At 41.7% G+C, this 18,244-nt stretch overlaps 1 protein-coding gene across 2 annotated transcripts in view; it reads left to right on the forward strand.

The window, feature by feature from the left end:
* Window positions 1-17,863, forward strand: part of cdh4 (cadherin 4, type 1, R-cadherin (retinal)) — a 196,335-nt gene extending 178,472 nt beyond the window's left edge. Inside the window, exons 9-16 of one of the 2 annotated variants that reach the window (XM_088423329.1) lie at window positions 1,660-1,845; window positions 2,796-3,049; window positions 7,126-7,277; window positions 10,703-10,939; window positions 12,205-12,438; window positions 13,255-13,394; window positions 14,676-14,840; window positions 16,540-17,863. In XM_088423329.1, the coding sequence (XP_088279455.1) occupies window positions 1,660-1,845; window positions 2,796-3,049; window positions 7,126-7,277; window positions 10,703-10,939; window positions 12,205-12,438; window positions 13,255-13,394; window positions 14,676-14,840; window positions 16,540-16,746 (1,575 nt within the window). In that variant the 3' untranslated portion in view covers window positions 16,747-17,863. The remainder of the gene's footprint in view (window positions 1-1,659; window positions 1,846-2,795; window positions 3,050-7,125; window positions 7,278-10,702; window positions 10,940-12,204; window positions 12,439-13,254; window positions 13,395-14,675; window positions 14,841-16,539) is intronic. The other variant, XM_088423330.1, reaches the window with a different exon arrangement.
* The last annotated feature ends 381 nt before the right edge of the window (window positions 17,864-18,244 follow it).

The raw sequence follows: 18,244 nt of genomic DNA on the forward strand, positions 1-18,244 counted from the left end.
GTACGAAGAGTGCGAGTCAAAACAGATAGTTGTTTTCCATATGAGAAGCCGCGGGCAGTGAAAGCCGTGTCAGCATCACACGCTGTGATCCCGGTCCCTTTGGCTTCACTGTCGTCCCCCGCATGCCAGGACAGTTCCAGCCGCATGCTCTGATAAGAGCTCCCCAGATGTCAGCGCTAGCTAGCGCTCACGACTCCTCGCACAAACGCCTCGTCCGCCATCTGCGCGGCTCGCCTCGAACGCCAGTCCTCACGACAGCAGTCGACTGTAGTGTTGCGCATCAACAAACGCTCCGCGGTGTTGCCAGTGACAGTGATGTAGGACATGTACAGCAGAAAGTCCCCGGCCACTTTATTGTGTAAAACTGTGGCATCGAATGAGATCAAATATAAAAACTTTATCCAAGAAAATGCTATTTTAGTTAGGTAATACACACTTAATACACACCACAATGCCTAGCGTGCATGCAACACCATGTTTGCTGTAACCTGGCACTAGACTGCAATTAGTAATCACGTCCATTAGAGAGCATCATTGTGTTTGAGACAGCTTTCAACCTCTGGAGTCAGTTTTTGAAACAATTACATCAAACAAAATTCAAATTTGACCACACGTCATCTGACACGCACACGACATGTAAAAAAAAATTAAAAAAGAAATCTTCTATCTTGCATTTCCTGGCTAAGAGTGCTACTTTGCAATATGCCCATTAAATGCCATTCTCCTACAAGCATCCCATAATGCTTTGATCAACTACGTGCAAGCGATTTATTCATTCAAATCATATTTAAAAAAGCAACCTCTGGGGTAAGATGACAATACCGTACGCAATAGTGACAGGTGACACAGAAGATAACGATAACAATGACAGATAAAAATGACAGACGAAATACTGTATACTGTTCAGTCAGGCTTAGTCCATCGTTTTTAAAATGATTTCATCCTTTGTGGGTTCGTCGGCAAAACGACGGTCCGTCCATCAGTGCCGGCTCACTGCACACTTCTGGTTTTACACATTTTCTTTTCTTCGATAGGACTTTCAATTCCATTTGCAAAGTGGACCGGGGTCCCTTGTAGCAATTAACAGCAAGCGTGTTTGCCTCACTAACTACAAATTTGTGTTGAGAGAGTAGCCATTTTGGACGCCGCCCTCACTTCCAGTCAGCGCCATTGTGTATGCCTCTGAGAGCAAACCATCCATTTGGCTGTCTGACAGAACGGCCAAACTGGCTTGCAAGGTTTTTAGTTGTTTGTGCTAAAAGCTTGGGGTGAGGGTGAAATAGAGGCTTGTGAAAGATGCTGCATTTTTAATTTGAGTCCCTGCGCAATCAGGGAGAAAGTTGAGGATTGAGAGCAAAGAAGAACTAGATAGCTCAAATGCTACTTTGGTCCCATAAAGATGAAGCCATTAGTGGACAGCAGCTGGCAGACACACTCTCCATAAACATGTTTACCTCTTCACAAGAGGGAACAAGGATTATCATTTGAAAATTAGAGCCATTAAAGTGCGCGTACGTTCTCAAATTCCCACCGGTTAGTTCAGAAGGGACTTGCTTCAAATTGCAATTTCACAAGCAGTTGCCCGGGTTACTTCCTAAATTTTAGGACACGGATTTGACACCTTTTCCCTTTTTTTCTACTCTCATGACTCGTATACAGTTTTCCGGCGAGGTGCCTGAGAACAAGGTGAATGTGGTGGTGGCTAACCTGACAGTGGTGGACCGGGATCAGCCTCACAGCCCCAACTGGAACGCCGTGTACCGCATTGTTAGCGGGGATCCCTCAGGACATTTCACCATTCGCACAAATCCCGTCACTAATGAGGGCATGCTGACAGTCATAAAGGTGAGTTGCCAAATGATGGTGTCTTTTAGTCCGTTACGGACCAAACCATTGACATGTCAATTTGAAATGACATCTTGTTCCTGAATAAAGGCGTGGAAATTAAAACATGTTTTTCATTCATCTGATTCAGTAATTAATAGATTATAAAAATAATCGTTAATTTTGGCCCCAAGGCTAAATCAACACCAAGTAACCACGTAGTAAAGTGAGTTGCCGACTTACAGTAAGTGATGGACAAACGAAGCTTCGTGAAGCAGCGAGAAAGCGCAAGCAAGCACAGAAAGAGCTAGTTCGCTAGCAAACAGAGCGAGAGAGAGAGCACTTGCCGACAAACAGAGAAAGCTGCCTGGCTAACTAGCCACCAAAATGGGAGCATTAGCTAGATAGCTATCAAACATCTATCTCGCAAACAGAAAAAGCTAGCTTGCTTGCAAACAAGTACAGAAAGCGCTAGCTCGCTGGCAAACACAGAGAGCGAGGGAGTGAGAGACATCTAGCTAGCAAGCAAAGATAGCTTGATAGTAAGCAAAGAGAGAGCTAGCTCACTTGAGCCTGCTTGCTAGCTAATATGCTCTCTGCTTGCCAGCTAGAATACATCCAACTCTTAAGTAGAGAGAAAGAACTAGCTAGTAGACAAGCAGAGAGAAAGAGCTAGCTAGCTAGCAAACAGAAAGAGCGAGAGAGCGAGAAATAGCAAACAGAGAAATTAAGGGAGCTAGCAAGCGAAAAAAGAGCTAGCGAGACAGTAAGCAGAGGGAAAGCTAGCTAGCAAGCAGAAAGATAGCTGGATAAATGGATCCGTCTGTATCGATCAATAAATCAACAGAGAGCCGAAATAAGATATGATAAGCTAGTAACTGATATTGAACAATAAGTCTTTTATGGGATGACACTGATTTTCCTCACTTCACTTTCATTTAGCTTTCTTGAACCTTTTCTTTCCTCTCTAGCCAGTGGACTTTGAGATGAACCGGGCCTTCATGCTAACCGTGGTGGTGTCCAACCAAGCCCACTTGGCCAGCGGCATCCAGTCATCGCTTCAGTCCACAGCCGGCGTCACCATCTCCGTCCAGGATGTCAACGAGCCTCCCGTCTTTCCCGTTAACCCCAAAATGATCCGCTTTGAAGAGGGGGTTCCGGCAGGGACGACCCTGACTGTGTTTTCCGCTCAAGACCCGGACCACTTCGTCCATCAGATTGTCAGGTATTTACTAAATGACATGAAGTGAAATACAACTATTCCACACACGTTTTACTATTAAAGCATTATAGTATAAATGCAAAACATTTTTTGCCAGGCGCTAGTTCGAGTGATTTTTTTTTTTTTGTACATGGACAACCAGAGTCCTAGAAATCCCCAAATAAAGACATGGATATATGCTCTGGATAAAAGGGCCCATTAGGTTTCCAGAATTCTAGTTTGGTATTGACTTGATCCTGGGAACGCTACATAATGGATTGCATGTTTGTTTGACACTTCAGTCAGCGTGAGAATAATTACTTTACTGGAAATTTCTTTATGTGCTCCCTTTCCGAGTCATGGTTTCATGAACCAAATTGCATACTGTACACAATCTCGCCAGCCAAAAGTTAACAGTAATGTTTAGAATTAAGTGACATTTGTTTGTATTATTTTGCTTTTTAAATATGAGTTTCATAAAGAAATTGCCTACTGATCAGAGAATTCTGGGATTTCCCCTGCAAGGAGGTCACTCTTTCAAGTAAACAATGGTTAAGGATCAAATTTACATTTTTTTTCTGATTGGCTCTTGGCCAGGACATGCAAGATAGAAGTTTTTATTTTTTTATTCCCTAATTAAAGGCGATTTTTAGTCAATTCAATTCAGGGATACTTTGATTTACTTGTACTGTATGTGGCAGATGCAATTTAGACTTAAGGGGGGGCAGGGCACTGACAGCTGACGAATGTCGGACCAGCGAAAAAATCTAAGCTGTCCACCTCTGCTAGTTACCATAACTAAATATGACTTCAAACTCCCCTATTAATTTTCACCAAAGTTTATCCTTCTTCCACGACGTCATTCTCAACGGGGCCTCCAAGCGCAGACTTTACGCCAGCGTTAGCTCCCAGTTGTCCAGAGCGGTGCGAAGAGGTCAGCGTATAACGAGTGAGACACTGTCCGCCCCGCCCGCTCGGGTCCCCCGTCCTCCCCTCGTCCTCCTAATTGTTTGTATTCTTCATCCGTCTTAATGTGGCCGACACGCAGCAGGCTTTGTGCCACCCAGGCATCGACCCAATATGGCAGACACTCCCACGTGCCCCGAAACGCCCGGCGGCTTCATTCCGCTCTCGAGTGAGTGCCACTGTGAGGCATCGATTTTTCTTAATGTCAGTCAGACGACCTCTTCCACCGACAAACCCCGTGGAAAGACGACCCAGCGCATACGATTAGCAAATTCCTCAGGGACACTGACAAAAAAAAAAAAAAAAAAATTTAAATGAATACAACATTGCTTGTATAGAAGAGTCTACAAATCTTAGATCCTACTGAGACCCAATCTATACTGCCTATAGTCTATGTTTTTATGTTTCATGGTTTTATTTTGTTTTGTTTTAAATTCAGTTAGTTTTAAGCAGTTTTTTCAGAGCAGGTTTTTTTTTTCTGTGACGATACGTTTTATATGAATTTTTTACATGGGGGAGTGACATATGGGCCTCCATGGAATGAGATTCCATCCAGTTGAGAAAATTTTTCATCCTAATGAGCAACATAGGCACTTTCACTATAACAAGAAAGTTTCTCATTGTAACGAGGTTTTTCATTGTACCGAGTTTTCTCAACTACTGTAAACAAAGTTTTTTGTACTAATGAAAAGTTTCTCATTCTAATGTAAAAACTCATTAGAACAAGAAGGTGTCTCAATTGAATGAGGTTTCTTGTTAGCATAACATAATTATATGTTATCATCCTCACAAAAAAAGTGTCTCTCTAATGAGGTTGCTAAATACAATGTGAAAGGTTCACATTCGAACAAAGTTTCTCATTCCAACGTGAAAACTGGCATGAGTAGGTTTCTCGTTTGAATAAGAATGTTTCTTGTTCGCATAAGAAAATAAGTTTCTCATTCTAGTGTTTCTCATTTTGAGGAATTTCCTCATTTTGATGAGAAAGTTTCATGCCCTAATAAGAACGTTCCTCAATCTAATGAGAAAAGTCATTACAATGGGTCAGTTTCTCATTTGAACAAGTTTATTGTTAGCAAGCGAAAATATAAGTTTCTCATTCAAATGAATAATAAGAATGTTTCTCATTCTAACTTGATAACTGCCACTAGAACAAGTATCTCATTTGAACAGTTGTTTCTCGTCAGCATAAGAAAAGAAGATTTTCTCAGTCTAATGTTTCTCATTATAATGAGTGATTTTCTCACTGATAAGATTCATGGCCTAATAAGAAAGTTACTCATTGTAACAAGAAAACACATTCCAACGGGCAACGGTTTCTCCTTTAAACAAGAAAAAGCATGAGAAACACAATTACCTGCGAGCGGTAGCGTACACGGCAGACTATAAGACACAAATGGACAGGTTGAGTCTCGCGAAGACATGTGGCTCAAGCTCTTGCCGGCGAGAGAATCAACCCTCTGTTTCAGTCCGTTTTTTCTTTTGCCTTTTACTGCTCCATCAGTGCGCTTGTGTTATTGATAGGAGCTCAGGGGCGCCGTTTGCCAGCAGATGCTCGACTCGCGCTTAGACAGCGAGATGGTTTCTACCGCTGCCGCCGCTCGCGCTCCGACTGACCTCGCCTGAACCTCTGCACACACAAAAGCCTCTGAAACGCTCAAAAATAGTCCCGCAAACACCGAGATGGTGCGGAGTTGATGATTGGGAAAGGAGCCAGATCGACTTTCTGATTTTCTGCCGTTTGTTTTGGGTTTTCCCCTGTTGAAAGAATTTGCTTTTTCAAACGATGTTTTAGGCGATTAGCCAGCTGCTTTTCCCTTTAATAGGGTTTCGATCACTCACTGTGACATATCGTCTAAATTTGAAGTCGATTTTTAATGTTGGAAGTAAGGCTGAAACCAAGGGTTCTATATACAGTTTAGATACGTATATTATTAGAATATTTATCACTTTTTGAAAATGTTTTAATTTCCACCCCTTTTCCAATACGATACCAATATTTCAGCCTACAGTCCAAAATCGAAGTCGATTTTGTATCAAATGTTAGAAACTTGATCAGGTCACGCTATTAACCCCTTGACGTCCGGGGATTTTTCACTAGCCTGGCCTTATTATCACCCAACTTGGGCTGACTTAGAGTCATAACGTTGTCAAATATAAATATATATTTACTTTCAACCCCTTAAAATGTGCAGTGGCATCGGCCCTATTCATACATTTTGTGATATGTACAAAAAATGTAAAAATAAAATAATAGCAAATGTAAATACGCTGTATATTTATTTATTTATTCCTATTGATGAAATTGAAAATAGTTATCTTTTCTGTCATAGAGTATTTAGACTTTTGTATAATGGGAGTCCATGCTAAGCCAATCATCAAAATTCGAATTAAATTTTGTTCTGAAATTTTGTTAAATTATGTCAATTTTCTATTCTTCTAATTTTTCATTTCTGGTTTGTGATTGAAAACCTGCACCAAGGTGAGTGGACAATCCTAGTCTCGACTTTCAGCACAAGTACATATACCTTGAACCCTAACCCCAACCCGATATTACCCCTATACCGATGGTATCGTATTAGCCCAATAGCGATATGGTCCTCACCGATCTCTACTATTTAGTGGCGGTCAACTTTGAGTCACATACTCTCCTCCAAGCTAAGTGTGAATAAGTTACATATTGTTTCTTCTTTAAAAAAAAAAAAAAAAAAAATTCACAATGTCAATATGGTGGTAACCGAAACTATCTCGGTACTTCTTTCTCCTGACAACACTTGTCCATGTTTAGGATTTCTCCCCAATACCGTAAGAGAGTCGCCACTTTGAGTGCTTAAGTCAGCTGTTAATTGGATATGTCGTCTGTAATTGGACTTGTCAGTTTCAGCTCTGCTGACTGTCACATCGGCGATGACGAAAGTTGCACTTTTTCCTCGTGGGTATGAAAAGCAGTCAAGTCGAGAGCGCTGTTATGTTTTGCATGATGCGTTCATGTTTCTATGCTAATTAACCGCCGCAGTATGCTTGGCAAACATATGTTCATCTCTCCATGTGGCCGCTCTTTTCGTAAGGTACCAACCAACCTGGAGGGTATTTCGGATTGTATCGTCGAATTAACGACGACTCTGTGTGCCAAGGTACTCGAAGCTGTCGGATCCCGCTAACTGGCTGAGGATCAACAGGACCAACGGTCAGATCACCACAATGGCCCTGCTTGACCGAGAGTCCATGTACGTCAAAAACAACATCTACGAGGCCACTTTTCTGGCCTTCGACAATGGTAAGTCTGGTAAGTGCGAATGACGATGTCGGATCGATATGATCACTGTTCATTTTTCCCGAAGTTCCTTTTTAAGATAAACTAATTGTACACTACAATATTCGCTTATCACTATTTTCCATGACTTAAAATTCAGTGTGTTGGCAATATACATGAAACGATCAAACCCAGGTGTATTTGTGTATGTGTAATAATAAAATGAGTGAATTCCGCACCGTGGCATGTTTCTCGCAGTCATAAAAGTCCGCAGATGAAAACCGTAACAACAATGTGGCCCGAGATGAAAATGAGCTTGAGCATGCCTGTGTTTAAAACACTATTCCCGATTGTACCCAATTAGGGCATTGCACGTAAACAGAATTACTTGATTACGCTCACATTATTCGTGATACCCAAAGGAGGCTCTAGCCAGGCCAATTTTAGTCGCGTTATTACGGCCACGTACAATATACTACTTGCACTTTCAAACAGTACGGCAGTAGTCTTTCAGTATACAGCACAGGAAGAACGCGATGGCACTTATAGGGATGCATGTGGGTTTAAAGGAGCTTCTGCTGATCAAATAGTACATTTTCTTTTCAAATTAAGAGCAAAGGAATCGGAACATGCAACATATTGCTGAATTTTGTGCGACTTCTGCAAAACGTTGTATACAGATTGTCATCAATGACAATAACAATAATAAAGTAAAACAGATTATGTTAGAAGGTCTATCTTGTGGATTTGTTGAATACATACGCATAGAGATACCACTATAAATAGAGTTCTGAGGTTAAATTGAAAAAAAAAAAAAAAACACGGAAACACATGAGCACAGCAGTACAAATCAAGTGGATAGTGGCTCAGTTTTAAATATTCAAATTTGAACCTGTAAGGAATAGTCAAGCATGAAACATGCCCAGTCTGCTTGTCAAGAAGAAGATGACGATGAAGAAGAACAGGAAGTCTTTGACCTCCAAGAAACTAACCATTGCAAGTTAACTCAATAATCGTCTGTAAGAGACTTTAAGGACACAATTGTGTGTAATGTTACATCTAACATTATGTTCTTGGGAACTGGATGGTAGCAGTGTTTGTTGACCTTAAATGTAGTCACTAGCGCTCTAATGCCAATTGCCATTGCTACCGGCTAGCATTGGCAAATTTCGAATCGAAGATAATGAGCACTTATGTCCAGTCAATGTTCATTGACCTTAAATGGAATCACTGGCATCCCAATGCAAATGGTACTTGCTAACGGTTAGCTTAAGCAAGTTTTGATCAAAGATAAGGAATAAATATCAGTGTCCAATCACTTTAGCTCACGTTCAACCTTAATAGTTCATAAAAAAAAAGACTTTTTTTAAAAATGATCGCATTTTTTATTCATAAATATTTTATAAAATAATTATCTTTTTTGAGGGGATATGAATTACTTGATTATAGAATGCACTAATCCATAGGCTACTTGATATTAAAAAAAAATCAATAGGGACAGCCCTGGTTTTGTTATTTGGTTCTTGCAGCTGCATACCATGAAGGACGCTTTTTTTTTTTTTTTTTTTTTTGCCAACCTGGCCGTGTACGGCTTGTCAGGATTGAGTCTCGTTGGACCCGAGACGAGCAAATCGTAATAAAATGACTGTCAATGTCAACAGCATGCATTCACCACAAGCGTTTACAAGCAACTCAACGGCTACAATGGAGCAGCAAGACGCAGGTGTTGTTATCCCGTAGAGGAATGAAGCGCCGCAACTCCAGCTCAAAGTGTCATTCGTCTATTGATTGCAGTGCTCAGTGTCAACAAGACTGCATTATCCACTTTGACTGAAATTGCTTTCACGTATTCCGCTGAAGTGACGCTCAAAAAGGGCGCGACAAAGCTCCCGTCCAATCACATGGGACAAGACTTAATGGGCCCAAGGCCTTTTGGCAAAAGACCTTTACTTCGTCGCCGCACCAAGTTAGCATCTGAGTGGTAAAAAAAAAGTGAAAAAAAATTCTGAAAACAAAATAAATGTCATCTTAATGGCCCTCCGTGTGAACAAGGATGAACATGAACACCGCTAAAAGCTAAATGGCCAACGGAGAACGTAAACAGGAATTACAGCGCGGCTTTCCAGATCAAAAACAGATATGTCAAAATAAGATAACACATGTAAGTAGACAATAAAAACTGGAGTGCTTGAAGAATTCTTAACATCTTACTGCCTCTGTTTGTGAGCACTGATGGATTCAGACGTTGGTTCAGTCTGTTCGCTTCTGTTAATGAATATGTGGTACAACCTATCTTAACTAATGTGCATCTGATTCCGTGATAAAATGATTATTTATATATATATATATATATATATATATATATATATATATATATAAAATAAAAAGTTAGCAAGCTAGCTTAGCAGCCAGCCTTGCCAAACAGACGCTAAAGTAATTAATTCTAGGAGCATGAGTGACAGAGCAACGTTTTTTCTCAAAATTGCATCGTCGGAGATGATGATTTTGCTCCCAAAACAATATATCATTGTCTTACTATAGTCCTTTTTTGTTGCGTTGTTGTGTTTATTTTATATCTAATAGTTTATCTTTAATATTTTTCCAGGTGTTTGCGCATCAATAAAGTTATTTCCAAGATCGAATGATAAAGAGCAGCATCAAATCTTTGCCTGTCACCATCGTGAATGAGTTCATCTTCAAAGAAAATTGTTCAATTCCCATTTGTATGACTTTGGGGCATTTGGCTTTAGAGGTTCCAGAAGTGTATGTTGTTTTTTTTTTGTTTTTTTTTTTGGGTTTTTTTGGTACTACTGCACAAACTTTCAACAACAATGATTCTCCCGAGCTAATCCTTGTGCTGCTCTTCTCAGAGCTTGTGTTCCAAGTTTGTGTGTGCCTGCAGTGCTGCATATAGATAACGGCGCCATTGCCAGACTGCCTCAAAGTCCTCTCTTGTTTTTCGTTCCATCTGCATGTATTTGAATCTCACCTCTATTACTTTGCCCTTGTCTGCACAGAATTAGCTCACCAACTCCGAGTGTTTTCTTTCCCCGAGTGGACCGAGTGATTATCGGCCGGGCCAATTATCATGGCCGATATCCGCCATCTATGCCTTTTTTATTACCGTAATTACCCAGACACAGGTTTTTTCCCCCAAAAATTAAGGATACATCCGATGAACGGTAACTTAAAGATTAGATTGTTTTTAACCACAGGAGAGGTTTTCCGTGCTGACTGAGAGATGCCAAGCAATTTAAATGAAGGGGTGGGGATTGTATTATTTAAAAAATATATATTTTTACAACAATAAATATTTCTTGAAATGAATATCTGCTTTAAATATCGGTTATTAGCCCCCGTGTCGACCTAATATCAATATTGGCCCTGGAAAAAAGCATATCTGTCGATCTCTACTTCCTCATTTGCTGATGCTACTCGCCTCTCTTTCCTCTGTCCAGGTTCACCTCAAGCCAGCGGGACAGGAACGCTCCAGATCTATCTGATCGACGTCAATGACAACCCGCCAGTGCTGATACCCCAGGAGGCCCAAGCTTGTCAGCGGGCACGTCCCAACTCCAGGATCAATATCACGGCTTCCGACGCTGATTCAGATCCGAACGTGGGGCCGTTTGGTTTTGAGCTACCTACCTACCCTCTGAGTTTGCGCCGCAATTGGACCATCACCAGACTCAGCGGTAAGATCACGCTCAAGACTTATAACCGCACAAACAGTATGCGTTAGAATAACATTAATTTGAATGCAAAATAAGTAAAATGTCATTACAAAGCTTAAAATGGTTATATATACACACCTCTAAATTGAAATAGTATGCATCCGTTTTAGCGTGTTTTCACAGAACATCGCAAATATGCACTTTCGTCAAGTGTCACCAAATTACCTCCTTGTTGTCAACAAGGCTGCATAGGTCATTTTTAGATGGAATTTGACGCATTATGAAAAGGAAAAGACGGCTTGACTGTCTTTGGCCCGCGAACATGTGACTGAACAAGCCGGCGTGGATGTCGGCAGCAGGGGGGCGAAACGCTCTGATCTCACAACAGTCATCACTTGGGCAAAGAACAGCCCAAGTAAGACGATCAGCAAATCATCTCCGAAGAGCGACATTTCAAACAAATTGGACGGGTCCGAAGATGACTGCCTTAGGAAGAGTAACGAGGATGTTTGAACAATTGACGAGGAGATCGGAGATGACGTCCAGATGTTAAATGGGAGGAGCTATTTGGCATGTCAGACTTTTAGGGCTTTTCGACAAATTAATATGACCAGCATTATAGTCACGCGTTGCAGGGACGCAGTTTGACAGCAAAAAATAAGTGCAATTACCTAAAAACTCCTGCAGATGGAGACGAAACAACACAAATGCAGCCAACCCCCTAGGGTCATGACAGTTGTTTTTGTCCCAAAGCCGGGAAAATACCGTAAAGAAGGTACGAAACACTCAGTATTCCACATCACAACATGAAAAAAACATAATCTAGGGACGCTGTAACTCGGGGGTCCACTCTCCAAAAAATTTGGAAATGAAACAACTTGTGGCAGATTTGCTTTGAATTGGCCGAGTAAAACCTTGCCAAAATGTCGCACAGTGAGAGATCCAGGTTTCATCCTGTGTTGACATATGATCTATCATTTGTGACAAACGAGATCTATTCACATCTCCTTGTCCCCCGAGTAACCCATCTGTCAACTAATCCAGCTAGATGGATGTATCACAACAGTTGCCTTGAGGACAAATCTGATCACATACTTGAATTCTTCTCCCACTGGGACTCATGTCTCCATGTGGCTGTGAGTCACGTGATGGAAGCTGTTAGGTCTCGAGCTATTTCATACGACAAACATGACGAGAAAAAGAAGTGACCGGGTGGACCGGCCAGTGCTTGGACATACATGAAGATATCTCCATCTTGACTTTGTCTCCTCACAAACTCTCCCCAGGTGACCATGCTCAGCTGAGGTTACGGATTCCTTACTTGGAGGCCGGCGTCTACGAGATCCCCATTACCGTGTCCGACTCGGGGAACCCTCAGCTGTCCAACCGCTCCTTGATCAGAATCAAAGTGTGTCCCTGCGACGACAACGGGGACTGCAGCGCCACGGGGGCCGTCGCGGCCGCCGGCCTCGGCACAGGGGCCATCATCGCCATACTCATCTGTATCATTGTTCTACTCAGTGAGTCGGTGCCTCTCGCTTATTTTACGTTCCGGGTTTAACCGCCCCCTAAGAGGAAGATAATACTCTCCGCCGCTACTATAAATTAGCATAATCCTCCTTTGAGCACTGTCTGACAATGAGTGTGCCACTGTCACCTACTGTAGTGGGTGTGCAATTACACTTTATTCAAGCGAGACTGAAAAAAACGCAACCTGAGGGCACCAACGCCCCAGCACTGTGCCTGGCTGCATCCTTAATATTACGGAAAAAAATGACTTCCTCAGAATTGCGTTTACATATCCCCTCGAGACCCGGCCCATTCATTTGTGTCCAGTTGTGTCCATTTTGTCTCTACAAGACAAAGTCAATTGCATCCCAACAAAACACAGGACATCATTGGAAAAGCTAGGACGTCCTTTGCTGAGCAAACTAGGAGGCAGTAGGGTGTCTCCGATGAGTCAAACCATTTAGACCAGAAGCCAATGTCCAGTACGATGGACACAAATGAATAGGCTGGGTCTAAGAAGGATATAATTCCCCATTAATGACGACATGATGAAAGCATTCGTGATTTTTTTTTTAATAAGTCTGTCTCACGTGAAAAAAATGTGGGGAATATGAGTTTACACACAGAAAAATAATAACAAACGAGTCTTCGTTCATGCGCCAAAAAATGCATAGCATAAGCCTGGAAAAAAAAAGCCCTGACACATGCACCAAAAAAAAGACAGTACCACGTATCTCAAACATGGAGGAACATGAGCAACATCCCATTTATTTTTGATCAGCGTGCTATCTAAGATGTTCTGATGTTTGGCTGTCTATTCCTTGTAGGCATGGTTCTCTTGTTTGTGGTGTGGATGAAGCGCAGAGAAAAAGAGAAGCAAGCAAAGCCTCTGCTGATCGACCCCGAAGACGACGTCAGAGACAATATCCTCAAATATGACGAGGAAGGGGGAGGAGAGGAAGATCAGGTATGTCGTGAAGCCAGAATCCAAAAAAGCTGTTATCGGGCAACATTGACACGATGAACACAAAACTCCCATTAAGTTCCCGAATAAAAGCGGCGGGGAACTCCCCGGTGGTGTTGAAGACAACAAGACTTGGCAAATTGAGGTCAGCGAGATTGCATGTTTAGTTTGTGGAGAGCAGAGAATGCTTTTTTTCTCATTGCAAGATAAATGTGAGCTAAAGTATAGGCTGCTGGTCGAGAATTTCGTTTTTTTTCTCCTTATATGCATATATGTCTACTACAGAAAGCACGTGAAGGCTGAAAGAAAACTGGAATAACAGTGGGCAGGTTAATTCAAAACTGCAATGCATTGTATATTACGTATTGCTGTCATTTCAAAGTAATTTGTTACATTACAATATTACTGTATTTGAAATGTAAGAGAGCATTCTGGGATGTGTTTCCATTGCAGACGGTCACGCTTTCAAGCAAGCAATGGGCCTGCACCCATATTGGCATTCTTTCTCTGGCTCTTGGGCAGGAAATGCAAGATAGAAGTTTTTCATTCCATAACTAAGAAGGGTTTTTTTTTTTTTTTTTTTTTTAAATTGAACCTCAGCAATTCTATGTTTTATTGTAGTGTGCGCAATGGTGAAATTGAGACAAATTCAGATAAGTGTAAATGAAATTGTCTTCTAAGGTAGAGCAGGCACTTAGTGAGAACTGGCATCCAGCATTTGAGCATCGTGTAAAGCGGGGGTGTCTAACTCATATTTTTCGGGGGCCGCAATTGTAGTTATAATTTTTGTTAGAGGGCCGGTATGATTGTGAAATCAAATCAATTTTAGGTGTGTTTGTCACCCTTCCAGCTAGTTTTGAAATAAGAGCCTGGTAAAAACTGTTCAAAAGAGATATTTGGAACACAAAATGCTTGTTATTTTTACCCCCAATTTTTTAAATGTTGAGGACAACTTGCAAATTTAGTATTTTAACCAGAAACTTGAAGTTTGATCAGGATTTCGCGGGCCACATAAAATGATCTGGCAGGCCGCATCTGGCCCTTGGGCCTTGAGTTTGACACCTGTGGTGTAAAGCATGATAATGCCATCCAGTAGGCATTAGTAATTGCACTCTCCCTCAAACGTGGGATAGTAAACATGATGGTGTATCATATCTGAGAGTTAAACTGCAAAGATTGGTCATCACTTTTCTGTTCATTACAGGCCAATTTTTACACGAGACGGATTCGTTAAGGCAGTTTGATGCAAGTTTTGCATGTTTCTCTCCACGTTTCTTTATCCAGGACTACGACCTGAGCCAGCTCCAGCAGCCCGAGTCTTTGGACCACATCATCAACAAACCGGTGGGAGTACGCAGAGTGGACGAGAGGCCCGTCATCCCCGAGTCGCAGTACCCAGTTAGACCAAGTCTGCCCCACCCCGGAGATATTGGAGATTTCATTCATGATGTATGACTCACAAGAGATAGTATTTTTTTTTCTTCTATTTCAAGAAATGTACAACATTAAGTTATAGTGAAAAGTAGTTTTCATGTCTGTTCATTGTAAGTATTTATTTCAGTATTTCTGTACTTCCATTCAGAAGGAAGGTCAGTCATCTGAAAACTTTTACCTTTCTCGTTCTAAATAGAAGGTTCTCACCTTTCTCATGCTAGCAAAACACATTCTCTTTCAAGCAAGAAACATAGCTATTCCGATGACAGTTTTCTTGTTAGAATGAGCTAGCTTCCAGAAGCTTTCTCATGATGTGAAACTTTCTCATTAGAATGAGAGACTCTCTCATTAGAATAAAAAGTTATTTTTTTCGTTAGGATAAGAAACTTTCTCCTTAAGATGGTAACATTTCATTAGAATGAGAATGAGATACATTCTTGTTAGCTTAGAACGAGTATCTTTCTCGTTAGCTTGAGAAACTTTCTCGTATCTTTAGAAAATGTTATTAGCTTGAAAGTTTCTTGTTAGATTGAAAAATGTTCTCATAATGAGAAACTTTCTAATGTGAATTACTCATTACAATGAGAAAAGGGAATTAAACTTTTTTTGTTTAGATAAGAATTGTTTTTTTTGGGGTGTAAAACTTTCATTACAATGAGAAGAAACTTTTTTGTTAGCCTGAGAAACGTTCTTGCTAGCCCGAGAAACTTTCTCGTTAGCTTGTGAAATTTTTCCGATGCCTTGTAAGTTTCTGTTTAGCTTGAAAAAGTTTCTATTTTGTTTGAGAAATTATCACATTATGCTGAGAAACTTTCTCATAAGAATGAGAAACTGTCATTATAATGAAAACCTTTTTCTTTTGGATAAGAAATGTTCTTGTTAGGGTGGGAAACGTTCATTAGAGCGAGAAACGTTCTTGTGAGCTTGAAAAACTTTCTCGTTAGCTTGAAAAACTCTCGTTAGCTTGAGGAACTTCGTCATCTTTAGAAAATTCTATTTCACTCGAGAAACTTTCTCGTCAGCTTGAGAAACGTTCTCGTTAGCTTTAGAAAGTTCAGATTTCGCTTGAACGTTTCTCGCTACGAAGAGAAACTCGCGTTTGGATTTAGTTTGAGAACGTTTCTCGCTAAGAAGAGAAACTCGTTAAGCACTCATCCCATTGAGGGGGGCCAACATTGGCAAGCACCCGCAAAGGTAACGGCTCATTTGAACTTCTCCAAATTTTCTTCAAGGTCACCAGAGGTAACTACGAGGTCGCCAGATATTGCTCTTGCCGCAAAAAAATTTGGAACACCTCTAGCAACCTCAGACGTCAGCTCTCTGACCTATGACCCTGAGCCCGGAGGAGATCAAAAACGATCGAAATCAAGTTAGAAACTTTCTCATTCGAATGAGCGCCTCATCTTAATGAGAACCATATTTCCCTTTTTCCCCGATGGCAATCTTAAAACAAAAGTCAAAACAAGCTAAAAATTTGAATCCGTAGGCGGATTACAATGACAAAGTCTGACAATAACAATGAATTCAGGGGTGTCCTGATCCGAGATCGGAAAAAAAAGCGGACCCAAACGAAGAGGGTACGTTCTCCGAAAATAAGATTTGCAATAAAGTCACGTGGACAAATACAATTACGTCCGCTCTTGCCGAAGAATTAGCGTCAAGTTTGAAAAAGAAGTGAAAAATCAATCTCAAGCTCTTCCCGCGGTGTCTCCAGGGTCTCCGGGCAGCAGACAACGACCCGACGGCGCCCCCCTACGACTCCCTGCTGGTGTTCGACTACGAGGGCAACGGTTCGACGGCCGGCTCGGTCAGCTCGCTCAACTCCACCAGCTCGGGCGACCAGGACTACGACTACCTCAACGACTGGGGCCCCCGCTTCAAGAAGCTGGCCGACCTCTACGGGGGAGGGGACGACGCCTGAGAGCCGAGGAGGGGTGGAGGCGGGCGGGGAGGGACGCCGGGGACGCGACCCAGGTTCCGTGGTGGACATGTGAGGAGCGGACCCTTACATGGGCTGTGTTTGCTCACTGCAACTTTGGAAATATGAATTCCATTGCAACTGTATTTTGGCTTTATTCTTTTCAATGGCAAATTTGTTGGGTATTGTTCTTCTTTTTTTTGTCGTTCTTTTCGGTATCGTTGTTCTCTCACCGTGCTGGACCCCGAACTCCCCGGGGACAAATCAAGGCGGTCGTGAGAGGCGCTCTTAACTGAACTTAAGCTCGGATCGATTGTTTAAAAGAATACCATGTCTTGCTTTAGTCTCACGCTGAAGAGAATGTTTCCGGGGGCGGAGACGGCTCCCGTGACTCTCTCGACTTGAATTTCCTTAGAACAGAAGCACTGTCATTTTATAAAGTGCCTTTTGTGGTGTGATTTTTTTGTATCGGACTCCTGCTATCTCAGGATCGCTCGCCATTCATGCAGTACAGGGAAGGGTTGGGGATTTTTTTTTTCCTGTCGTCGCCTCTCCTTCGGCCCTCGAGCCAACCTTGCCTGTCATGCATCCGCCCCCGCCCCCTCCCTCCCCCTCCACCTTCAGCGCAGTCCGGGAGCCAAATTAGCGAGGGCAAACTTCTCCGAGGGGTCACAAACAGGTTGCCGCAATTACAGGGACTAACCCGGTACGGTATGACGTCCTTTTTCTACTCATTTAGGATTTGTAAATCGCTGGAGAATGCCTGCCTTTGCTCTGTGGACTCCAAAATTGAGGGAACCTTGATGTTGAGATGCTTGCCTGCCCTGTACGGTCGTCGTGTTGCTCTCTCCGCGGTGTAAAGCTTCTATTGGCATGATCCGAAGAAAGCGGGGACCTTCAAAGACTCGCGCTCGAGGCCTCAGACATTAGTGACACCTTTAACATTCCCGTTTTTTACAGTCCGACGACAATATTGAAAAGGTGCATGATTTTTTTTTCAAGTTTTATTCAAATCACTTGTTAGTATGTGGTGAGAATGTGGAAATAGTCAACAGAAACTGTATAAATATACTCTGTATAAAGACACTGAGAAAATAAAAGTACTGTAACGTACATTGTATTGATGACGTTTGACGTTCTTTCTTTTGCTCGCTTTTCTGTTGAATTGTTTTGCAAGCTGGCTTCTAAAGTCTTTCGATAAGAGAGACGTCCCATGAGACGAGACGTCTCGAGAGACTGAGTCCGCGAAAATGAGGTGAGAGGAGATTTGGGGCAAAATTGTAATAATTCGCAATAGAAATTTTCCTGTGTTCAAAACATTTTCTTTTTAACATTTTCTGCACTATAAGGCGCACCGGTTTATTTTAAAAAATTCTGAAATTAAAAAAAAACATTACTGTTAGAATCATTTATTAGTCACTGGTAACATAGAAAAACAATTGTTTTTCTGTCAATAAGAATACACTTTTATAATATTGTCTTTGTAATTTTGACCTCCGTG

Source organism: Hippichthys cyanospilos, chromosome 9 (genome assembly GCF_059441005.1).
Source record: "Hippichthys cyanospilos isolate Australia breed blue-spotted pipefish chromosome 9, RoL_Hcya_1.0, whole genome shotgun sequence".
In the NCBI taxonomy this organism is placed as follows: Eukaryota; Metazoa; Chordata; class Actinopteri; order Syngnathiformes; family Syngnathidae; genus Hippichthys; species Hippichthys cyanospilos.